Source organism: Aquarana catesbeiana, linkage group LG05 (assembly GCF_042186555.1).
Source record: "Aquarana catesbeiana isolate 2022-GZ linkage group LG05, ASM4218655v1, whole genome shotgun sequence".
Classification (NCBI taxonomy): domain Eukaryota; kingdom Metazoa; phylum Chordata; class Amphibia; order Anura; family Ranidae; genus Aquarana; species Aquarana catesbeiana.
In genome coordinates this window covers 105,794,574-105,820,952 of record NC_133328.1, presented here as the reverse complement: position 1 = coordinate 105,820,952, position 26,379 = coordinate 105,794,574, and the positions used below count along the sequence as shown (strand labels likewise).

At 41.4% G+C, this 26,379-nt stretch overlaps 1 protein-coding gene across 1 annotated transcript in view; it reads right to left on the bottom strand.

Annotated features, from left to right (window-relative positions):
• The window catches only part of RAPGEF5 (Rap guanine nucleotide exchange factor 5), a 505,907-nt gene that overhangs the window by 191,286 nt on the left and 288,242 nt on the right, over positions 1-26,379 (bottom strand). The window contains exon 8 of the mRNA XM_073630037.1: positions 9,162-9,235. Within this exon, the coding sequence (XP_073486138.1) occupies positions 9,162-9,235 (74 nt within the window). The remainder of the gene's footprint in view (positions 1-9,161; positions 9,236-26,379) is intronic.

Below are 26,379 nucleotides of genomic sequence, written 5' to 3'. Positions count from 1 at the left end.
TTATCTGCTCATATTCAGCAAAATGCTTCAGAACTCATTGGACGGCGCTTCACAGTGCAGATGGACAATGACCCAAAGCATACTGTGAAAGCAACCAAAGAGTTTTTTAAGGGAAAGAAGTGGAATGTTATGCAATGGCCAAGTCAATCACCTGACCTGAATCCGATTGAGCATGCATTTCACTTGCTGAAGAGAAAACTGAAGGGAAAATGCCCCAAGAACAAGCAGGAACTAAAGACAGTTGCAGTAGAGGCCTGGCAGAGCATCACCAGGGATGAAACCCAGCGTCTGGTGATGTCTATGTGTTCCAGACTTCAGGCTGTAATTGACTGCAAAGGATTTGCAACCAAGTATTAAAAAGTGAAAGTTTGATGGATGATTGTTAATCTGTCCCATTACTTTTGGTCCTTTAAAAAGCGGGAGGCACATATACAAACTGTTGTAATTCCTACACCGTTCACCTGACCTGACTGTATATGGTTTTGGGGGTCTTTCATAAATTATGAAAGCTGTAAGGGAAAAATGAAAACCTTCAGATTATTTTTGAAATTTAGATATTTACATTTTTACGTACGTTCGTTTTTCACCATTTTGCAAAAAGGCTCAATGTAAAAATTAAAACTTTTTGTTATTTATTAACTCCATACAGGTTACGCTTTTATATTCAGTAGGGATTTAGCAGTAATTTTGTAAAATTATCTGTGTTGGTATCTGCTAAAAAGGGTTTTAGTGTATTTTTGTGCCAATATATTGGTTCGATAAACACCGATAAACCACCGCGGAGTCTAAAAAATCAATAGTGGTGGACACTGGGCTTTGTGGAATCCTTCCTTGGAGACAGTTCTCTGTTCAGTGCATTTCATTGGCTTTCGTTCATCACATGATAGTAATTCACATAGAGGCTGGGCTTTGTGGAATCCTTCCTTGGAGACAGTTCTCTGTTCAGTGCATTTCATTGGCTTTCGTTCATCACATGATAGTAATTCACATAGAGGCTGGGCTTTGTGGAATCCTTCATTGGAGACAGTTCTCTGTTCAGTGCATTTCATTGGCTTTCGTTTATCACATGATAGTAATCCATATAGAGGCTTGGAACACACTAACATTTGTCCAACCTCCTTTCTCCTTTTTCTATTAAAGTTTAAGGTTTTCCTTATAAACTTTGGTGTGTATGCGCTACACACTAATATATATATTAAGATTTATTGTCACTAAATAATTTGTTTGCTACGTTTGTGATACTGACCACTTAGTTGGTTGTCTGGTTCCGCCCCTTTAAAGGACGGATCAGTGCCATACCAGTGCATATATTCATAGGCAATGTGAGGAGATACAGTTTTGCCCCAGTTGAAGACCCCTTAGTGTCGAAACCGGTCGGGCTAGCATTTCTTGTATCCCACATTGCTTTTATTTAATTTTTACCTGTTCCTGTGATCACTTTTATTGATTGGTGTTTACCATCTGAACTTTTATTCTTAATAAACCTCATTGGTTTTTGACCTGCACCATTGGAGTCCTTCTCCTTCCTTCTGCTTTACATGATTATTCCCTGGAGCCCTCACGGAACATCGTTGAAGACGGCTATTTAACTGGGGAGTACTTGGAGCCTTCATGGTCCAAGAGCTGAGGATACCACCTTGAACGGGTTCTTCCATCTGTGTCCAGTATCTGAGCGACATCTGATGAATACAACAACATCTGATATACATAATATAAGATCCCAAGCCTGTCTGATCCCTCTGTCGTATGGCATTTGGGTCCATCACAGCTGGTAAGAGTACCCATTTACTGTATATCTTGAGTTCCGCTGTTGTTGACTACAGACAAGCCTTACACTGATTATCTCATGACTGGGATTACTCTCACCAGAGGAATATACCATTTAAGATTTTCTGTGGACATTTTTTCTCACACCCTCACTGGGTTATATTCAGCATAGCCAATTTCTATTGTTTTTTGGTTTCTTTTTAGATGTGTTATTTATTTTCCATTTTTTGTGATTTATTTTCACTTTTTAGTAGCGCTACATTATTATTATATTAAAAAATCAATAGCACCTTCTTTTTATTTTAAAGGTCATATGCTTTCAGAAAATATATGGTTTGGGGGGTCTTTCACAAATTCTGAAACCTGTAAGGGTAAAATTAAAACCTTTAGATTTTTTGAGAAATTTGGATATTTACACTTTTGCGTCTGTTCATTTTCCATCATTTCGCAAAAAGGCGCAATTTAAAAGTTACAAAAATTTGTTATTCATTAACTCAATACAGGTTAAGCTTTTATATTTAGTGGGAATTTTGTCAAATTGGGTGTGTTTTTATCTGATAATAATTGGTTTTAGTGTATTTTTTGCAAATATATTGGTTTGAAAAACATTTGCGCAAATACAGCAGGGTCTAAAAAATCAGTAGCACCTTCTTTTTATTCTACTGATCATGTGCTTTCAGAAAATATATGGTTTGGGAGTATTTCACAAATTCTGAAAGTTATAAGTGAAAAATAAAAAAGCAAAGGAAAAATTGCAAAAATGGTCTGGCCACCTGAGTGTACAAAATGGAGCACAAGGCCTGGCAGCGAAAGGGTTAAGGTGTTGTAAATCCTTACACATACCCAGTGAAGGGACTATCCTCAAGTAATACACAGAGATGAAACAAATCCTCCTACATAAGTTGTATCTGTGTATCTGCAGTCCTCTCTTCTCTACATCAGTTAAAAGTCCAGAATTTATAAGCTTGTCTGAGAGTTCAGAAAAAGGGGGCGGAGAGCTGAAGTTACTCTGCAGAGCTCAGTGTGGAGAGCTCTCCACACAGCACACAGAAACAGAGCTGAGACTGTCAACCAGCTAATGGTCCCTCCCCTGTCACCTTTTTTCTCTTTGTGTAAGGAAAACTTGTACTCTGTGTGTGTGTGGGGGGGGGCTAATAATCCAGCCCCCCCCCCATGTGAATGAGAATGGTGTTACTCCTTCACCCAAAAAAGTGTAAAAAAGAAAAACACACACACACACAGTTTTTGACAGATCCTTTATTAAAATTCAAACATCGAATGTCCCCCGATGTAGATCCAACGTCAATCACGACGTCCACCAGACACGAAAAACAAAAAAAAAAAACCTCTGCACTAGTCTAACCGCCGACTGCCAGCTCCTCCATCTGTTAGTTAAGGTAAGGGGTGGGGCCACCTGGTGAAGTCACCTAGTGGCCCGCCCTTTTGTGACATCACCGTGTTGGGATAAGGGTCTGGTATGGATTTGGCAGGGGTCCGCCATTTTTTAAAAAGATTTTGGTGTGCGGTTCCCCTACAAATCCATGCTATGGATTTGGGGGGGACCCCACAACGTTTTTTTTTTTTTTTGTTGCTGGGAATTCTTTTTTTTACATTCAGCTGTCAGCGGGGAACCCCTGCTGACAGCTAATGACTCATTGGTTGTTAAGGACACGGCGGCCAGCTGCCCCACCTACTACTTAGCAACCAGCTATATACAGTGTACTTAAAGAGAAAAAACAAAAAAATGCAAACTGTAAAATTAATAAACTGCATGCAAAAACGCACCGCAAACGCGGGTTTAAAAACACAAAGTGCACCACAAAATGTGCCTGAAAACTGCATCGATCGCATAGATGTACACCTAGACTTAAAGGGGATTTCCCAGAAAATTGAAATCCCCTATTTGATTGGTACATCTCCTTCCTAAAGAACAGGAGGAACCCCAATCATTGTTTGGAGTCCTTGGCAACATTAAAATAAACCTGGCATATGAGAAATATAGGAATGGAGGCTCCCATTAGTAAACTCAAATATGCTAGTTGATTGTTATGCTGTCCTACTAGCCCTAATGCCTTGACTTAAGCCTCGTACCTTCTACTAGTGTTTTTTTTTTTTTTCGTTTAACTCGGCAGGTTGAATAAAAAAAAACTAAACAGCTCAGATCGGAGCTGCTGTACTAACAATCCGATGTTGTTACAGCGATCTCCCCTGCTGTGCTATTGTGTTCTGACAGGGAGATGGCCCTCAAGGGGATGGAACAGAAGCTGCCTGAACATCTGGCTTCTGTAAGATCGGCCACCGTACACATGGGCCAAATGTCGGCCGGTTTCTATTGAACCAGCCGATGCCTCCTGACATTCGGCCCGTGTGTACTAGGCTTTACTGACCTGGAGCACAAACATTCTTTAGCTCACTAAATACAAAAAGCATTAAACCAAGAGGGTCAGCATTCCTCATATAATATTATGATATAATTTTCCTATTACTAGTACTCCACTTATAGGCTATATATTCTGATTCTTACACAATAAATAACATAAACTTCTCTCTATTTTACTTCCAAAAACTGCAAAAGATATTCCTCCTGGTAAAGACAATTTTTGGACTAATATTCACGAGTGGCTAAGGTCCTGGACAGGGGGCACTAGCTGCAGTTCAGAACAGCCATGCTATAACTCACCAATTATCACTTTCCACAATTTTTATTGTGTAGTAGTCACATGTAAACATTAACATGGGAACAAACCAAGGCTGATGTTGATAGATGACCCTAAAGTATCAGACATACAAACTGATTAAACTGCGTGCTCATGTGACACCCATTCAGGTCGAATCCTGTTACGTTAACAGGTAATGTCACCCAAGTATTGATTTTCTATCTACCCCCCCTCTACTGTTATATACAGTCTCAAACATTTACATATCTCCTGGGGTATACCACTTGCAGCTCAGAAACATAGACTTAATTATTGTACATATGATACTGTAATAATATAAAATTACTCTATCAGCTTAATTCTGTAAGTGATAATCTACACATGTAAGTACACAGCAACGTGAATGGAACTGCATTTCTGGAAATTGTATACAGAAAAGGCTCCGATGTTAGTATTAGTTTCAGAAATCACTGAAAGCAGCTGATCAGCAGGGCATGGTGGATGATGGATGATAGCGATTGTGTTTATTATCTGTAATACAACATGAAATGAGTTTTTTTTCATGAACGCACAAAAGACAAGAGGAATGGCCAGTGCTCAGTGTAAAAAGACAGATCATTCAATGGATATCCACAATCCCAAGGGAAACACCCAGTGCTCTGTCATGAGTGAATTACACTCTGCCAACAGGAAGGGAAATGACAATTACATGGGGCAAATGGATAAAGCTGCAAACACAAACCGCTAGATATTACGCATAAATTGAACTTTCATGTAAAACATCATTGATTTACTTTTGCCCTATACAGTATAATAAAAACCTGTCAGTACATGACAGAAAAGAAATGAGGATTGTGTAATACTACTTTTTCATGCTTATTTTTTTTACATATTTGTTATAAAATAGGCTGCTAACCAGCTCTACAAACTATATAAATATATATCCAGCTATACTACAGCAAGGAAAAAAAAATCCCTTTTTTTTTGAAGACTCGTTCACACCATAATTTGGCGATCTAGAGGCTTTTCTGGCATGTGCATTTTTCAATCCATTCCAGTGTGTTTTTCCTCTCTTTTTTACCAAAGTTTCCTGTTTATCTTTTAAGTGTTCTGGTGCGTTTTTGATGCGCTCTGGTGTGTTTTGATGCGTTTTGGAACATTTTAGATGCGTTCCATGAAAAAATAAATGCAGCATATTCTACTTTTGTTGACTGAACTGGAATGCTCTGCACTGGTGTGAACTATGCTATTGGAATCAATGTTAACTACTGTGGTAATGAATGTAAAGTGCGCTGTCAAAAATAAGTGCATAAGCTCCTAAGCTTATATACAAGTTCCAGGTGTGTATAAACAATTAATACAAAATAACAAAAAATGTAAACAAACCAGTGAAACAAAGTCTGAAAAACAAGAGTCCAGACGTAAATAAAAAATATACACTAGTGCAAAGAACCTCTATTGGTGGGTTCAAAATAGTGGTTATAAAAAACAATCTTAATACCAAAAACACGTGTGTAAAAAGAAATAGTCCATTTGTGAATCATCTATTAGTTCAAATGACAGTGTCCATTCAAAACAATACACGGGTAAAGATTCAGTGCAAACATATCCAAAGATGCTTCACCACCATGCTAAGGAATAAATCTTAGCACTTGTTTATTTAACTTTGTTATTTTGTATTAATTGTTTATACACTCCTGAAACTTGTATATAAGCTTATGAGCTTATGCACTTATTTCTGACAGCGCACTTTACATTCATTATCACATTCATTGCATCCCACCAATCCAGGGAATTTTCAGTGCAGCAGTCTTTCACTATATTGGCCTTTTTTAATTGTACAATATTAATTACTGTCCATGCGTTTTTGATGCAGATTAAAACCCGTACTGGACTGCATATGGTGTGAACCCACCCTCAACACCATCATAAAGAAGATAGTACATGTGCAGAGATATTATAAACAGTGGTTGCATGCTTTCTGTGTGTATGTCAGCACAGGGAATCCCAGTGCAACAGCTCAGTCGTAGCCAAAATTCCCTTTTTTACCCAAACAAAAATTCCTTTATTCCTCATTCCTCCATAACTTCCACACTTTTAGCTCTGATGTAAAGAACTGCACACATGAAGGTGCTATACTACCACAGGAAAAAGTAAAAAGTACTTGATTTCTTTTAACTTTTCAGGCTTTTTTCCACTTGTTGATCCTGCCAGGAGCACACTTTCTGTCTTATGCTGACAACGTTCACTCCCTGCACAGACTGTCATCCTAGAGCTGGACTGCAGAACATCGCTCCTTAGGGTCCATTCACACCAGGTGCAGTGCGCCTGCTTTGGGTGGCTATTCCAGGGCAGTCCCACTGCACAACAAGGCAAAATGCCTTTACACAAGCAGGAAATGAAATATCGGGGGGGGGTTTGTACACCATATGTGTACTTTACGCCTCCAGATTGCCATATTGCATTGCATTTTACAGAAAATTAAAGAGCTGCAGATTATATTGAAAAGGAAAGGTATTTTTAAATAATATTTAATTACAGTATGACTTGTGCCGCAATTGTATACGCTATATCATTTTTACATTATTTTTTTCCCACGAAAGTGGAATTACCCTTTAAACACACTTTAAGCCAGGTCAGTTTTACTCTAAAAGAAAAAGTCAGGATAAAAATAAGTCACCTGTCAATGCTGGGAGTTCAGATTTCTCAGATTTTATTGCCTGAATGATTCATCCCTGTCAGTGACTTATGCTGGCCACAAATTGGGGTTGATTTAACCACTTGCCTACTGGGCACATTTACCCCCTTCCTGTCCAGGCCAATTTTCAGCTTTCAGTGCTGTCACACTTTAAACGACAATTGTGCAGTCATGCTACACTGTACCCATATGGTATTTTTATAATTTTTTTTTTCACACAAATAGAGCTTTCTTTTTGTGGTATTTAATCACCACTGGGTTTTACATTTTTTGCTAAACAAACGAAAAAAAAAACCAAAAAGGTTGAATAAAATTTTTTTTTTTCGTAGTTTGTTAAAAAATTGTGCAAACACGTAATTTTTCTTCTTCATTGATTTGCGCTGATGAGGCCACACAGATGGGCACTGATAGGTTGCACTTACGAGCACTGATAGGCTGCACTCATGGGCACAGATGAGGAGGCTCTAGTCAGCACTGATGGGGTTGCACTGATAGGCAGCACTGATGGGGGATTGATGGGTGGCACTGATGGGCATTGATAGGCAGCACTGATGGGCAATTATAGGCAACACTGATAGGTGACACTGATGGGCACTGATTGGCAGCACTGGTAGGCACTGTTGGGACTGCACTGATAATCAGGACATTGATAATCAGTGCCCTGATTGTCAGTGTAGATGTCCCTTTCACACAAGCCGGTTATCGGCTTGCCTCTCCTCTCCCTGTCAGCATGAGGAAAGGAATGGCGATAACCGTAAATACATTGTGATCAGCTGTCATTGGACACAGCTGATCACGTGGTAAAGGGCCGCTGTGATTGGCCCTTTACCCCTATCTGTGATCAGCTGTGTCCTAAGGACGCAGAGTTCACAGAGCAGGGCATGCCCATGGACGCCCTCCTGGCAATGTAAGTCTGCGCTGTAGCTGTCTTTCGGCTATAGTGTGGGCGGGAACTGGTTAATAAAACTGGTGAGAGCAAAATCTGGTGCAGCTGTGCATGGTAGCCAATTAGCTTCTAACTTCAGCTTGCTCAATTAAGCTTTGACAAAAAACTGGAACTGATTGGTTTCTATACAGAGCTTCACCAGATTTTGTACTCTCCAATTTTGATAAATCAACCCCACTAATCTAAAGGGACCAGGCAAATTTCGATCAGTTCTGCTGTAAAAATGCAGTGCCCTGATGGGAGGGAAGATTCCCCCATCCACCTTGTTTGTGTAGATGGAGTAATCTGTTCATTTTTTTTTCCTTCAGCCTGCTGACAATGAATAGCAATAGCTGTGCTCTTTAACTACATAATTAAACACAGTTACTAAATTAACATTTTAACAGTTTAAGGCCCGGTTCACACTGCTGTGACTTTGAAGCCGACTTCGGCGCGACTTCCATACTACTTCTTTAACAGAAGTCAATGCAAGTCATACCAAAAGTAGTGCAGGAACCCTTTTCTAAGTCGGAGCGAATAGAATGGTTTCATTGCACTTAATGGGGCGTGACTTGTCATGTGACATGTCCTCTCAAAGTTGGAGTGCATTTCGCACCAGTGTGAACTGGGCCTAAGGCCTCATGCACACAGGACGTCTGCTTGTCCTTTATGAACGACTCTTCTCCAGGCAGGAGAAAAGCTACTTTAAAAATGCTGTAAAAGCCACATATTGAACATGCAAATATGTGCATTCATGTGTAAATGCTTTTTATTGGCCAGTATATTAATATATTCTGGCCAATACAATATTGGCCATTAGAATGCATTAATGTGCAAACACACCTAAACTCGTTTTTGCACATTCTGTGTTTTTTCTGCTTAAAAATGCTCCTATCCTGAACAAACCGTTTTTTTTTTTTTCTACCTGTTAACACTCTGCTTCTAATATGCTTTTAGATGTCTTTGTGCACATGGACATCTACATAGGATAACTTTGAGGTTCTATACAGGCAAGAAAAGAAACAAAAAAAAAAAACAGGACACCTGTAATAGTGGCATTTTTTAATCCTTGTGTGCATAAGCTCTCACTGTGTAATAAATTAGCATGTATTACCTCTGTGTCTGAGGTGTGCTCTGAATTCGTTGGGCTGGATTCATCTTGGCAGCTTAACTCCTCTTCATCGCTGACTGTAAAACAAACAAAGGTAATTGCAAACAAAATGTCGAAAGCACAACAAAAAACTAAGCTGCTTTTGTGCTGTCTTAACCCTTAGGTCCCATTCACAAATTGGGCCACTAGCAATCACATGCAGGAGCCCCAGAACGGGTTTCCGGTGTTTACCTGCGAGCGATAGCCCCATTGAAACCAATGGGAGGCTGATAGTTCCTGCAGCAAATTGCATCCGCTCGCATGTGTTGGCTCATGGAGCAACTGCCTGCGATTATGGGAACTTTATGTAGTTTGGGCGAATCCACAATGGGTCACCCACATATAACCAGTAACGACTCCTTTCACAAGTGTGAATGGGGCCTTATGCCTCATGTACACTGGTCATTCAGTCCCTGTGCATGAGATTCCAGTGTTTTCATGCTGGCAGAAGGCGAATGTGCACTATTCAGCCCTGCTGCTGGCAGCCTGTAAAAGTCTATGAGAGGCTAAAAGCTGTTGTGGATTGGCAGTGGTGGTACTGTTGGGCAGTATGAACCCAGGAACAAATAGCCAGAAAGCAAGAAGTCTGGATGGTGCACCTGTGCCTTCTACCCACACGAAAATGCTGGAATCTCATGCACAAGGGCCCAATGCCTTAACAGCTTTACCCAACCAGGTACAATCAAAATATACTGCAGACTTTATACAAACCTGCAAAATAAACCTCCAAAAATGTACTAAGTTATAGATGATGTTAATAAATACTGTTAACTTTCTGCACTTATCAGGCTTGGCTACATTAAAAAATGACTATGGAGGACATTGCATCCCCCTTCAGTAGTTTATGCTCGTCATACGTAGAAGATGATGTACGCATTAAAATCAATTAGAGAAGGGATAAACTATGAGCATATGACGGGATCATATGCCTTCATGTGTGAACCAATGTGCAGAATCATTTGTTCACAAGGGTCCTGTGATCCAGGACCCTATCTAGTAAACTGTACTACTGTTCAACTTGTGTGGTGGGGCCCTAGTTTGTCATGCGCTATGAACATCCACATAATGTCGCTTTTGTGTCTCCTTTTAGCAGGTGCACTGCTAAACATGCAAACATTAAAAAAAAATATTAATCTACTGTCTTATTAAGCAGAGAAATGCAAGCACCAAGCTTCAAGGTGACTTTAAAACCAGGGTTTTTTTTTCAGAGGGAACGCGGGGGAAACCATCACACCTCCAGCACTGAATGTCTGTAATGGCAAGGTATGCTAGAGTGTCTATTGATGCTGACTGTTGAGGAATCTATTGTCACTGGAGGGATCTATTGTTGATGGTGGAGGATCTATTGTTGCTGGGCAATCAATGTTTGCTGAGAGGGATCTTCTGTGGAGGCAGGTGTCTACTGTTGCTGGCTGTTGGAGGCTCTATTGATGTTATCTGCGAGGAGATCTATTGTTGATGGCTGCAGGAGATCTATTTTACTGCTTTTCTTGTCATCATTACCATATTCTATACAAATTATTTAGCAATGCAAAGTTATACTTGGTTCTGTATTCTCTAAAAGGGGGTGGTACTGTGAGGTGGGTAGAGGTGAAACCAAGGGAAGGTGCTTGGAGGCGGGTAGAGGGCAGAGACAAGGGTATCTCGGAAGGGTTGGAGTACCTGCACCTATTCTCTGAGGAAACAAAGCCCTGATAAAAACTGTATATTATGCTTTTGCATGCAAAAGTCAGCGTACATACAAGTATTTATCACTGGAATCTACGCCAGAGTCAAGCCTCTTGTACACGGACTGGTGCTTGAACATCTAGATATGAGCACAAAGATTTGTCCATGTGCAGAACAATGTGTACAGTTACATGATGCTTTTTACAAATTGAAGTTTCCTACAGGAGAGCCCTGAACACTTGCTGCTGGTTTATTCTTATGCCCCGTACACTCGGTCGGACTTTGTTCGGACATTCCGACAACAAAATCCTAGGATTTATTCCGACGGATGTTGGCTCAAACTTGTCTTGCATACACATGGTCACACAAAGTTGTCGGAAAATCCGATCGTTCTGAACGCGGTGACGTAAAATACGTACGTCGGGACTATAAACGGGGCAGTGGCCAATAGCTTTCATCTCTTTATTTATTCTGAGCATGCGTGGCACTTTGTCCGTCGGATTTGTGTACACACGATCGGAATTTCTGACAACGGATTTTGTTGTCGGAAAATTTTATAGCCTGCTCTCAAACTTTGTGTGTCGGAAAATCCGATGGAAAATGTGTGATGGAGCCTACACACGGTCGGAATTTCCGACAACAAGGTCATATCACACATTTTCAGTCGGAAAATCCGACCGTGTGTACGGGGCATAATAGTTAAAATATACTAACAATGCTTAGATAGAACCAAAAACTACAGACATAATCACATTTTTTAGGCATGCCATGGCTTAGCTCGTGCATTGCAGAAAAATAATACATTCTGTGAACATTTGCTTTTTAGCACTCGCCCATCCTCCTCCTCCTATCACAAGTCCACCTCCAGAGCCACAGCCTCCAAGGAAGGCTGCAGGGAAGCGTGGAGGGAAGGCTGCAAGGAAAACATGAAAGTGATGGCCTGGGTTCTGGTCTGACAGAAGACACAGGCTGTTGTAGTACCACAGTCTGGGGACATATATGTCATCTGTTGCTGTTCCTGATCTCTGGGAGTCCTGGACCAGATTGTGCTCACTATTATATAGACTTCTCAGGCTACCAATTTTTATTTACAGAGTTGATGTGTGCCCTGGGGTACAAAGACTTTGCAAATTCAAGCAGTTTCTCCAGCGTTGCCTTCCTCTTTATTTTGTTAGGAGCCAGAATAAATGGAGACTTTTTTATATGAAAATACTTGCGTTTTTATTCAAAAAGGACAGTTTGTTTGTGAGTAGGCAGGTACATTTCAAAAATACAATGTCAAATTAACAAGGGACAACAACCAACCTCCTTGAGCTTTAAAAATACAAGATAATAATGTTGTTGTGGAAACTTGACACAAAAAACATAAATTATGGAGATCACTAGAAAAAAAATATAAAAATAATCAAAAAAACAGGAGATCTTGATTAAAAAAAAAAAATTAAAAAAAGATGACTATAAAAAATAATTCTAAACATTATTATGGAGATCTAGCTTTAAAAACAAAAAAGAGTATTCAGCAGATCACGAGAAAGAATAAAGAAATACGTTTGTCAGAACTCTGTGTGAATATCAGCAGCAAAACAAATGCATTCTTCTAGTATTATAAAGAACAAAAGAATTGCAGTAAAAGATCCACAAATTTACAGCATGACGAATGTGCTATCTCCATTACGAACGCTAGTTTTATCAGACCGAGCGCTTCCGTCTCGTACTTGATTCTGAGCATGAGTTATTTTTTGCGCGTCCGAATTGCATACAGACGAATGCATTTTTGGATAGGAACTTTTTCCGACCAAAAAATAGAGAACCTGCTCTCAATCTTTTGCTGGCTGGAATTCCACCAGCAAAAGTCCCATGGAGCATACACACAGTCGCATTTTCCGACCAAAAGCTCTCATCGGACTTTTGCTGGCGGAATTTCCGCTCGTGTGTACGGGCATAAGGGAATATGTTGTATCGCTTCAAATGGCTGTTTTTGTAACACAGACAACACTAAGTGCAAGTCCCAAGGGCTCAAAGGAGGTTTGACTGGCGGATTAATTCGCATCACCCCTTGCATAAAACCCCGGACTAAAGAATGTGTAGCAAGTGGTCTTTGAAATAAGATCGATAAAGCTGAGACTTGGCCCTTAACCACTTCCGGACCGCGGCACGCCAATGTACATCCTCACTTTGAGTACGGATATCTTTGCTATGGCAGCAGCAAGCTGCCATAACTCCGGTATCTCCGTGTTCAGCCGGCGGTCCGGTACAAGATAAAAGTGGTCTCTGCAGCGGATTTGCCGCGAAATCACTTTTATCTGTGGCGGGAGAGGCCATTTTTTTTTTCATTTTTTTAAATGACAACATTTTTTTTTTTTTTTTAATTGCATTTTAGTGTAAATATGAGATCTGAGGTCTTTGACCCCAGATCTCATATTTAAGAGGTCCTGTCATGCTTTTTTTCTATTACAAGGGATGTTTACATTCCTTGTAATAGGAATAAAAGTGACACATTTTTTTTTTAAAAACAGTGTAAAAATAAAAAATAAAAGGTAAAATAAGAAAAAGAAAAAAAATGTAAACGTGCCCCATCCCGCCGAGCTCGTGTGCAGAAGCGAACACATACGTGAGTAGTGCCCGCATATGAAAACAGTGTTCAAACCACACATGTGAGGTATTGCCGCGATCAGTAGAGATAGAGCAATAATTCTAGCCCAAGACCTCCTCTGTAACGCAAAACATGCAACCTGTAGAATATCTTTCACAATATAAAAAAAAATTGAGCTAACTTTACTGTTTTATTTTTTAATTAAAAAAAGTGTATTTAAAAAAAAAAGTGCACTTGTAAGACCGCTGCGCAAATACGGTGTGACAGAAAGTTTTGCAACGACCGTGATTTTATTCTCTAGGGTGTTAGAAGAAAAATGTATAATGTTTGGGGGTTCTAAGCAATTTTCTAGCAAAAAAAAAAATGTTTTTTACTTGTAAACAACAAGTTGTCCTCAAGTGGTTAATAGTACTCAAGGCCAACTTCATCTCTACCCCTAGTTGTAGAAAGGCAAGAATTCTGCCTATGATATATCTCCGAGGGTGCCAACCCTTGGATTCACACCAGGAAACATAAGCCCTCCAGACCCTATAATATATAGTTCTGGAAACTGGCTTCCTTGCATTAATCAGGGTAGAGATAATGGACCTGGAAAGCCCACATTTCTTCAGAATGCGGGTTTCAATAGCCAAGCTGTTAAATTTAGAGACCGTAAGGTAGGATGAAATATCAGTCCATGTGAGAGCAGATCTGGCTGTAGTGGGAGGGACCATGGACCCTCCACTGCCATCTTTACGATTTCTGCATACCATGACCTTCTGGGTCATGATGGTGCTACCAGAATTACCGGCTTTCTTTCCAGATTGATCCTGCAAAGAAGTTGAGGCAGCAACTGAATAGGGGGAAATGCATAGATCAGTGAGAACTGATCCCACGAGGGTCACCGACGCATCCATTCCGCAAGCGAGTGGATCCCTTATTCTGGCCACAAAGTTGGCTAACTTCATGTTGAACCTGGACGCTAGAAGATCTACGTCCGGAGTCCCCCATCTTTGGCAAATAGTCCAAAAAATATCGGGATGAAGAGACAATTCCCCCTGGAATAACTGCTCTAGTAGTCCGCCTGCCAATTCTCTACTCCCGGAATGAAGACTGCCGAAAGGCACAGAACATTCCTTTCTGCCCAAGTTAGAATATGGTTCACCTCTCTCTGCGCTGAGAGACTCTTGGTGCCCCCTTGGTGATTGATATAGGCCACAGCTGTGGCATTGTCGGATTGGATCCTGACAGGACAATCCTGTAACCTGAAAGTCCAGGCCTTCATAGCCAAACGCACTGCCCGAGTCGCTAGGATATTGATAGGAAAGGTTCTTTTGGCTCTTGACCACTGTCCCTGGACAGTTGTCTTTTCTAATATCCCCAGCCTGAAAGGCTGGCATCTGTCGTTACCACTTTCCAGATAACTGGTCTGAAGGATTTACCTTTCAGCAGATTCTGGGTTAGTAACCACCAACTGAGGCTTTGGACACTTTTGGGGACAGCTGCATTGGCAAGTCTAAAGCTTGAATTGTTTTGTTCCAAGTAGACAGGATACTGTTTTGCAACAGTCTTGAATGGAACTGGGCATAGGGAACTGCTTCGAATGAAGCCACCATCTTTCCTAGCAACCTCATGCAAAGGCGAATGGAGGGATCGCCTTTTAACCTGACCATCTGCACCAGCTCTCTTATGGAGTTGATCTTTGCCTGAGGCAAGAGCACCTTTTTCTGGGCTGTGTCTATGATCAGACCCAAGTACTCCAGCCTTTTTAGCGGTATTAAGGAAGATATCTCTAGGTTGGGAATCCAACCCAAACTTTCCAGGTAACTGGTTGTAATGCGTACGCTTTGCTCCAAACGAGCCATCGACTGGTCTATTAGCAATAGATCGTCTAAGTACGCCAAGACTGTTATGCCCTGTGCCCTTAACCTGGCTAGAGGTAGGGCCAGGACTTTTGTAAACACCCAGGTGCTGCAGCTAGCCTGAAGGACAGGGCTACAAACTGGAAATGCTGCTGTTCTACCTCGAATCGCAGAAACCTTTGGTTTATATAGGAACATGCAGATATGCATCCCTGATTACGATAGACACCAGAAGTTCTCCTCCTAATAAGATAGAAACTACTGACCTGATCGTCTTCATGTGAAAGGAGAGGATCTTTAGGAACTGATTTAGATTTTTTAGATCTAGAATGGGTCTGACATCTCCATTTGGTTTTGGTACCATAAAAAGGTTTGAATAAAACCCCAAACCTTGCTCTTTTGTGGGGATCTGTATGATCACCCCCTGAGATATTAATCGGTCTAATGCCCGAAACAGAGATTGTCTTTTCTCTGGATCTTTGGGAGCGTTTGACCTCAGGAAACGAGGCGGTGGAAAGTCTCGAAATTCCATCTTGTACCCCAGAGTTACCGTGGAAATGACCCATCTGTCCTGAATTTCTTCTTGCCAGACTTCTGAAAACTGCAGAAGTCTTCCCCCCACCTTGGTGAGGGAGTTGCCTCTTCATGATGAGGCTTTAGGATTCTGCTTTGCAGGTTTCCGGCCTCAGGACTTCTTTTGAGCCTGGCTCTGACCCTGAGATTTTCCTCTAGAGTCTGACGGCGGAAGCCGTCGCCACTGCCTAGAGGCAGAAGCCCCTGGCGCAGGAGAAAGAGCCCATTTAAATGAAGGGCGTTTATACTTTCTTTTGACTGGCAAAAGAGTAGCCCCTGGCACAGGAGAAAGAGCGCGTTTAAATGAAGGGCGTTTATACTTTCTTTTGACGGGCAAAAGAGTACTTTTCCCACTAGAAATTGTTTGGATATATTTGTCCAAATCATCCCCAAATAGCCGCTCCTCATGAAAAGGGAACCCAGTTAGGAGGTTCTTACATGGTGCTTCGGCTGACCAATTTTTTACCCACAAGATTCTACGCATATGTACTTTGGCATCAATGGCACTTTGGATGGATCTGGTCTATGGAGGCTATTTAAATCCAGCATGGATCCCTCCTGGAGCTCCTCAGAGCACATCTTCACTTGTGACCAACACCTTAGACAGTGGCGAAAAAACTGATGTGCTCCTGGAAGGAGGAGGGGTTATATAGGGAGTGAACTTCCTGGATTGGGTATACCAGTGTCCATCACCTGAAGGTGGCCTATAACCCATTAAGTTATTACTTAAGGCTCTGTGTCCCATGATGTACGATATAGAAATAGGATTTTTGCTTGCACATTATTGGCTGACTGAGGTCAGCATAACTTCACTTTATTCACTAAGATAGAAGAAAATTCACTTCACAAAGAGAACATTCACTTAGGTTAGTGAATGAGGTAGTGTTGTATTGACTTCTATTATTCAATCATGTGCAAGCTTACCTGTTTTTTTTTTTTATTTTAGAAGCATATTATTGGGTTTTCTTTGCAAAGTAAAATTTCTCTTTAAAAGTAAACATGCTGTACTCCTTTAGTAAAACAATTCATTTATGTTTATGGAGTAACTTTTGTAGTGATTGGATTTATTCTCCAATTTTAAGAAAGCAGGATAGATGATTTGTAAGTGTTTTCAGGTGAAAAGAGGACTGAATTAAAATGAAATAAACTCTCAGAGTAACCCCTCTAGATCAACAACATTTAGTTTTAAAAGACAATACAGGTTACAGATGCAGCAATATTTTCAAACCTAATTTTCCTGGAAGTTTTACTTTATAGTGTAACATGGACATAAAACCAGTAGTGTTTGGAGAGCAGCCATGAGCTGCGTGCTTAAACCTATGCCAATATAAACTGTCTACTAGTCTTACCTAGCTTCCAGCCTGGGAGAAAACCAGAATGCCCATATATTTTACGTCAATCAGAGCCAAATTGTCTTGATGCAAAGGCACTGAGCAAATGTTATCACAGATGGACATAAATTACATACAAAGGTTTACATTTCACATATTTTTCTTAGCACTACAAAGAGACACAGAAAGATACATCGAGATTTCCCATGTATTTTCTTTATTGGAAATAAGCTATCAAAAACAAATTGTACATAATATACTTTGGTTCCCAGGCATTACTGCATACATGTTTAGTGGTGATGCATTAATACTACTTTATAGGCATAACTTTACAATTTTGCACTATGAAAAATATGGACCCAAATTCTTGTTGTATCTATGTAAGTAGATGGACCTTGTTTTATAGAATGTTGAGCTCTAGCCTAAGCAAACATTTCTATAATTTCTAGTGTTAAAGTGTCACCAACCCACATCATAAAAAGCTATCATTAAATGGTGTATTACATGATGTTCATACTCACTCTGTCACTAAGAGATTCATTTTCTGTATTCTGCAAAAAACCTGCTTGATCCTGCTGTTTTCTGTCTCCCCCTCCTGTCCATGTCCCCAGTGCATTTTTGGAATTTGCAGAGCAGTGTTGGCAGCTCTGCACATGTTCAGTTTTAACTTAGTTTCTATGCTGAGCATTTCTTCCCTATCTGAGCACATCTGAGCATACCGTAGAGTTACACATGTGGGCATATCCACAGTGGTAAATGACAGCCCACTCCCTCCCTCCTCCTCCATGCCCAATAACCGTCTAAACACAATGGGGATGAGATATTACATGTAGATTGATGGAGGCTTCACCTCCCTCTTATTCTGAGATGCAGGCTGGAGGGGCGTGACACAACTTGCGACTGGCAGAAATCCATCGACACCATGTTATTGCCAAAAAAATAAAGATATGATTTTTAAATATATGTTAGTATAACAACTTAAAACAGTTTATTGATATTAATTATTTTTACTCTGTATCCCAAAGGCAGTTTTTTAACATGTGACCAGTAGCAGAGGTCTAGAAACTTCTTCTGCTGCCGTTTCCCTACAGACAGGCTGGGAAAGATCTGGGTCATGTGACTGCTGTATATCAATTAGGAAAAGGTACTTAGATTTTTTTTTTTTAATATATATTTACAGTGCCATAATCCATATACAGAAAGAGAAACAAGAACAATTAAACAGTGTGTTTAGTATCAGTTTAAGGTCCAAATATACTTTACTGACAATTTTGTTTTCACTCTTGAAGCTGGCAGGCTGCCATTATGTAAATTAGTGGATTTCCTACGACAGACAACTAAAAAGTGTTGTTTATGCCTGCCCTACTTTAAGCCTCTAAAGAATCAGTAGTAGCCATGTTATGTCTTTGCCTTTCCCTCTTTTTTAGCATCATGTTATCTTGAATCACACATTGGGGTTGATTTACTAAAGGAAAAAGTCCAGTTGCTCCAGAGTTTAGTAAATGAGGCAAAGCTCCACTTTACAATGAATACCCAATCACAAGCAAGGATTATTTTTAAAGCAAACAGCATTTTTGCTGTCATATGATTGGATGATGGAAGTCAGCAGAATTTTTACCACATTTACTAAGGTATAGAGCAGAGGTCCCCAGAACCCGGGCCGCGGCCCTGTGCCGCTCCATGACCTGGTGGGGGGTTGGCGGTAGCTCGATCTCTATTGGTGGCTGTTTTTATTGTGGCCTGGGCTCTGCCTCTTGCTTTTTCCCCTTTCACGAGAGCTGGTCTTCCACAAAATGGCGGAGACCAATTCACCAGTGCCAACCCCGAACCTCTAGCGGTGGCTCTGGCGCTCCAACAGCAGCACAGAGGTTTCATAATGGGCCATGCAGGAGACACCCTGCAGTCAGGCCACTCCACACCATCCACTCAGAGCCCGGCCAAATCAAGAACCAAGCAGGACTCGGCTGTTTTGGTCGGCAGCAGGGGACATGTATGTGTTTGCTGTGCCCCAGGGTATCAGAAGGAGGAGAGCAGCCACCACTTATTGACAGGGGGGCGGAGCTTCACTCGATTGCTCGCCCACTTGCACCCTGCTGTGCGGCAATTGAATATAATAGCCCTTCATTGTAGCTGCACAGCAGGGGGTGAGTGGCGGGTGAGCATGTGCAGCTCCGCCCCCTGTCAATAAGTGGCAGCTGCTCTCCTCCTTCTGACGCCCCGGGGCACAGCAAACACATGGATGCAGGAGCCTGGTGATTTGAGGTGCTCAGTGAGGAGCTCTGTGCAGTGATCCACTCACTGAGAACATTTTCATAGGAGTCTCTGTGCAGTCAGACCTCTCTGCTAATGATCTGTAAATACAGATCATTAGCAAAGAGGTTTGACTGCACAGAAATTCCTGTTAGTGAGTGGCAACATCATCCAGCCCCCAACCACAACCCCCCTGCCCATGATACAAACACCCCTCCCTGGCCTTTCCCTGGTTCCTGAAAAAATAGGCTGCATGATACTGGTCCCTGGCACCGAAAAGGTTGGGGACTGCTGGTCCAGAGCAGTGATTCTCAACCATGCCCTCAAGTACCCCCAATAGGCCATGTTGTGGGAATTTCTCTTAGATAAAATAGCTGTCCAAAATACCAAGCCATTTACTCCAATTTAAAGCACCTGTGCAAGATAATGGAAAAACTGCAAACATGGCCTGTTGGGGGTACTTGAGGACAGGGTTGAGAACCACTGGTCTAGAGCATGGGCCCAGTTTACGGTCCTTCAGACTTTAGGAGGGTCAGACTCTGGTCACTGGAAGTAGTAAATGATCTGGGAGTAAACAATGCCCCATTTTTGGAGTCAGTAAGGGGAATTGTGCCCCATCGTTTGTCTCAAAGGGTGGGAAGAATCATGCTCCATCATTGGCATCGCTGGAAGAAATTGTGCCCCATCATTGGTGTCATTGGCAGGAGCTGTGTCCCTTCGTTGGTGTCAGTGGGGGGAGTTATGCTCCATTGTTGGTGTCAGAGGATTAAATATTGCCCCAAGGGCTGGATAAAAGCAAGCAAAGGGCCGCAGCCCCTTGGCTGCAGTTTGGAGACCACTGTTCTGGAGCAACTGCACTTGCAAAGTGCACAGTCTGTTTGCCTTTAGTAAATCAGGCAAAACTACAACTGGCTAAATAGAGAAAAACATTTCAGATCCCAATTCAAAAGTTTCTGGGAAAATCAACTGCTATTTTTGCAGTACCTACAAGAGAAGTATAGGAATCAGGCTGAAATCAAACCTGAAACTGTGAATGGGGACGCACCAGACCCCTCATGTGAGCCCCATGCGGTGATAGTGTGCCTCAAAGGCTGAGCCAGGTGCCAGTCTAGGCATGTGGGTGGATACCGACTTCATGGTCATGGATCTTGCCTGAGCCTGGACCGGCTCTGTGATGTCAGCAGACAGTGGACTTCAGCCTGCTGGTTGCTGAAAATGGATCACAGGAGTGCAGAACGAACTGCACTCCTGTGATCCACAGGAGAAGTACAGCCAAACAAGCTTTGGCTGTACTTCTCCTTTAAAGGAAATATATGATATCAGGATACACCTTTGTTTTCAATAATTTTTATTACGATCATTCAAAAAAAATATACAAAATAAGTGCATGTTTTTGTATGAACAAACTTGTATAACATTTCCAAGAAAAACATTCTTTAGGGTTGATTTACTAAAGCTGAAGAGTGCAAACTTTGGTGCAGGCCTGCATAGAATCCGCTTTCAGTTTGTTTTTTTTTGTCAAAGCTTAATTGAAGCTGATTGGCTGCAATGCAGACCTGCACCAGATTTTGCACTCTCCAGCTTTAGTAAATCAACCCCAAAGAATGTTTTTGTTGGTAATGTTATACAAGTTTGTTAATATAAAAATATGCACTTACTTTGTATATTTCTTTGAATGATAGTAATAAAAATGATTGGAGACAAAGGTGTATTCTGATATACCGTATATACTCGAGTATAAGTCGAATTTATCAGCCCATTTTTTGGGCTGAAAAAAGCCACTTTGACTTATACTCGAGTCATTTAACTAAAAATCCAAGTAATGAAGGAGAAAAAGGGGGCGGTATCGTGCCACTGGGTTCGCTGACGCCGTCACTAGTTTGCTGGGACCGCGGGTTTCCCGAGCAACCAGTGACGCTGTGTGCGTGCACCCACCCCCTGCTCCTCACCGCAGACGAAGACGAGCTCGCACTCAGCGGCCGCGAGTAGGGGCGTGATGTCCCGTGCGCGCCCCCCCCCCTGCTACTTGCGGTTCCCAGGTCCCAGCTTAGGCTCGTGCAGCTTCCGCAATCCGCCCCTAATGCATTCAAGGTATGTGGGCCAACTAGTAATCACTAATGGCTGGGCATATTTTATTTTGTTAAAGGTCACGCTGATGGGCACCTTTTTTATGTTAAGGGGCACTCTGATGGACAAATTTTATTTTAAGGGGAACGCTGATGGGTATATTTTTAATGTGCACACTGATGGGCATATTTTCTTAAGGGGCACACTGATGGACACATTTTGTTGTGCCCATCAGAGTGCCCTTTAACATAAAATGTACCCATCAGCATGCACATTAAAAATATACACATCAGCGTGCCCCTTAAAATAAAATGTGCCTATCAGAGTGCCCCTTAACATAAAAGGTGCACATCAGCGTGACCCTTATTTGATGTTAAGGAGCACGCTGATGGGCACATTTTATGTTAAGGGGCAATCTGATGGGCATATTTTATTTTAAGAGCAACACTGATGGGCACATTTTGTATTAAGGGGCACTTTAATGGGCAGTTTTTACATTAGGGGACACGTTTTGTTGTGCCCATCAGAGTGCCCCTAATATAAAATGTGCCCATCAGGGTGCCCCTTAACATACAATTTGACCATCAGAGTGTCCCTTAATATAAAATGTGTCCATGGGCAAATTTTATGTTAAGGGACATGCTGTTGGAAATTTACTGGTAGCTGCTGCATTTCCCACCCTAGTCTTATACTTGAGTCAATACGTTTTTCTCATTTTTTTTGTGGTAAATTAGGGCCTCGACTTATACTCGGATCGACTTATACTCGAGTATATATACGGTAATATACTTCCTTTACAGGTGAAGTACAACCAAAGCTCGTTTGGCTGTACTTCTCCTGTGGATCACAGGAGTGCAGTATTATATTATAGTAAGAGTTTATATGTGTGTGTGTGTGTGTGTGTGTGTGTGTGTGTGTGTGTGTGTGTATATATATATATATATATATATAAAGAGTATTATAATATATATAGAGTATAAAAAATTTTATCATTCAAGATTATTGAAAGTTTTTCATTTATCATTATCTGTGACAGTTTAGCCTTTACCAGGTTAAAGGAGAAGTATGGGTTTGGCTTTTTTCCCATATTCATACTTACAGTAGGTGGATGCGGCATCGGTCCAATGCTGCAGCTGTCCCCCGGAGCCTCTGTACTGAGAACTGAGCCATCGAACACCACCAATGGTTTGGTTCTCTCAGATCCCTGAGAGGAGAGCTACTGATTGACAGACAGCTGCTCTGCTCCTTCACGCTCACTGGAGCGCTGAGCTGTGGAGGGGCGGGGAGCGGCTGTCTCAGTGGCTCGCTGAGAGGCTGAGACTGCCAACTGATCCTGGTGACGTCAGCAGAGAGCGGACTTCAGACTGCTCTCTGCTGAAAACGGGTCGCAGGAGTGCAAAACTAGTTGCACTCCTGTGACCCTTAGGAGACGCCCACCCAAAGAGCCCAGGCTGGACTTCTCCTTTAAACAAGATAGTAGGAATATTCCAGGATCTAGCAATTGTTATTCCTGCTGCTATAACAATAAATGAGATTAACTTTCTGATATAACCCGGTGCCTCCTGCACTGGTTGGCTCCGAGGTGATTTTTTTTTTAGTATTATTTGGGTCCGAGAGTATATAAAATATGTACGAAACCAATATTTTTCAACTTTTGGGCACGTCTAACAGGATATACTTACATTTTCATAACATCAACATGCTAGTAGCAATACAAACAATAGTTTTTTTTTTTACAATCCAAGTGAAGCTTACTTGAAATTTTTTCTTTTATGTTGTGAGGGCTGCCTGTCTGCTAGCCATCTCTTTTTACAACGTCCTGGATTTCTTGCATGATTTGCAGCTGCTCCTCTGCTGTACTTTCAATTTCTAAGGACTACATATACCATAGTGCCTTGCTGCCTGCAAGCAATGATTTATATACTGACTCCACCTCCTGAAACCCCTCCTATCAGCACCTCTGTAGTTTAGAAGGTAGATTCTGTGAAATGTGTGACACAGCAGTGCCTACTCACAGGGTATAATGAGTATGTGTCATAGAATTCAAGGACGTAATTGTGTGAGGATTTTCACAAACTTCATGATCATTCACATAGAAATAATTAAAAAAAGATTGCTAATGAATATGCGATTTTAACATTTGACCACAGATACACTTTAACCTCCCTGGCGGTATTCCCGAGTGTGGCTCGGGGCGAATTTTCACTACCATAAGCGGGAACCCCAAGCCACCCTCTGGATTGCATCACAGGATCCAGGCAAAGCTACTTACCATGTCCCCAGGATCCTGCAATGTCCTCCCGCTGTGTGTGCGGGCCGTGTCCTCCGCTCGATCTATCACAGTGCCGGGCTCTGTTCCCTGAGGGTGTCGCGATGCACGGGGACGGAGTCCGGCACCAAATTCAAAAAGTGAAAAACACAAAAAACATACAGTGCACTGTAATCTTACAGATTACATTACTGTATCAAATCATTTCACATCCCTTTTGTCCCTAATGCTTTTAGTGCCCTGCAAGCGGTTTTATATTATAAATACTGTTCTTTCTGCCTGTAAACTTTAGAATGTGAATAGAAACCAAAAAGTGTCCCTTTACATCAAAAGCGGTTTTAGACCAGCTAGAAAACAGCAATAATAATTTCAAATTCAAATTTCAGTTTGTTTGATTTGATTACATTATTGAATACATTTTATTATTATATTATTATTTGTTATAATTATTTATAGTTATTTATTATATTATAATTTATGATCTTGTGTTTCGAACTTTATCATACCTGGGAGGTGTACTAGACTCTTGTTTGGACAGATTTAAGTGTGTTATTCCTAAGAGCTACAGGCCTACAATATAAAACGCCAAATTTCTATGCAAAACAATGTACCGCTTTCAGCATGAAAAATCTGACATAATCATACCGCCAGGGAGGGTAAAGAGCCATTTTTTGTTGCAAATATTAACAAATTTTGTTGTAAATTCCTGTTTTTGCTCTGAATGAAGAGCTGTTTGTTTAATCATTTTCTATGCATACTGATTCTGAGTGGGAGGTACTGGTTCACTATTCAGCTACAATTCTCCAAAAACATTTACAGTGGTAAAAAGGCCCCTCCCCACCAATTTGCATGCTCTCCCATTTCTCTGGGGAGCCCTAGACCATGGTAAATGGCAGTAACTTTGAGAGCAGGAGGTGTTAGGGGGAACATTCATTCCCCGATTCCCCCCTCGCATCTAATGAACCTGGAAGTAATGTGTATTATGTCACTTCCTGCACACAGCTGTCACTAGAAATATTGCACGTGTCTAAACACTGTACATATCTAAATGCATCTAAACAAGCATACGTTAGGTGCGTATCTTATGCAGGACCCCCTGCTAGCTCTGCCAGGAACAACCTGTGTTCCATGCAGAAAATGCACATACACCGATCAACCATAACATTTAGACCACCCACCATAACCCGTTAGGGCATTGTAGTCCACTAGACTTCTGAAGGTATGCTGTGGTATCTGACACCAAAGCAGGAGTAGCAGATCATTTAAGTCCTATAAGCTGTGAGGTGGGGCCTTCATGGATCTGACTTGTTTTTCCAGCACATCACACAGATGCTCAATTGGATTGAGATATGAAAAATTTGGTGGCCATGTCAATGCCTCAAACTCATTGTTGTGTTCCTCAAACCATTATTAAATTAATCATCAGACCAGGCCACCTTCTTCCATTGCTTCTGTGGTCCAGTTCTGATGCTCGTTTGGCCATTGTAGGTGCTTTTGGCTGTAGACACGGGTGAGCATGGTCACACTGACCAGTTTGCAGCTACGCAGCCCCATATGCATCAAACTGTCAGAACACTGGGGTTTTTTTACGAAAGGCAAATCCACTTTGCACTGCAAGTGCACTTGAAAGTGCACTTGGAAGTGCAGTCGCTCTAAATCTAAGGGGTAGATCTGAAATAAGTGGAGACTCTGCTGATTTTATCATCCGATCATGTGCCAGCTAAAATGCTGTTTTTTATTTTCCTTGCATGTCCCCCTCGGATCTGCAGCGACTTTACTTCCAAGTGCACTTTCAGTGCACTTTTAAGTGCACTTGCAGTGCAAAGTGGATTTTCCTTTAGTAAATAACCCCCACTGTGTGTTCTGATGCTATTCTATTGGAACTTTTTTGTCAGTTTGAGCTACAGTAGCTCTTCTAGCGGATCGGTTTACACGAGCCAGCCTTTGCTCCCCATTTGCATCAATAATCCTCTCGCCAGTTCATTGGTTTTCCTTCTTTGAACCACTTTTGGTAGGTTCTGGTCACTGCAGACTGGGAACATCCCACAAAGGCCGCAGTTTTGGAGTTGCTCTGATCAAGTTGACTAGTCATTACAATTTGTCAAAGTCATGCAAATCCTTATGCTTGCCCATTTTTTTTTGCACATCAACCTTCAGGGACAGCATGTTCACTTTCTGCTTAATATACCTTAATATATATGGGGCCATTCACACACCTCCCTGATGGTATGGCATGATTGGTACACCATTGAAAATTTGTGGAATGATTTGAAGACTGCAGTCCACTAATGGACACCATCAAATTTAACTGAACTTGAGCAGTTCTGCAAAGAAGAGTAGGCAAATATTGCAAAGCCTAGATGTGCAAAGTTAGTAGAGACGAATCCCAACAGACTAAAGGCTGTAATTAAAGCAAAAGGTGGTTCAAAAAAATACTGACACAAGGGGGTGATCCCTTTTCCAACTCAGTGATTCTGTTTTTGAATTTAGTATATTATTTTCTAACATGTTGGTGTTATATCTTTCACTTAGATATTATAATTTGCAGTGAGTAAATACAGCTGGATAAAACAAAAACTCTGTCTGTCTT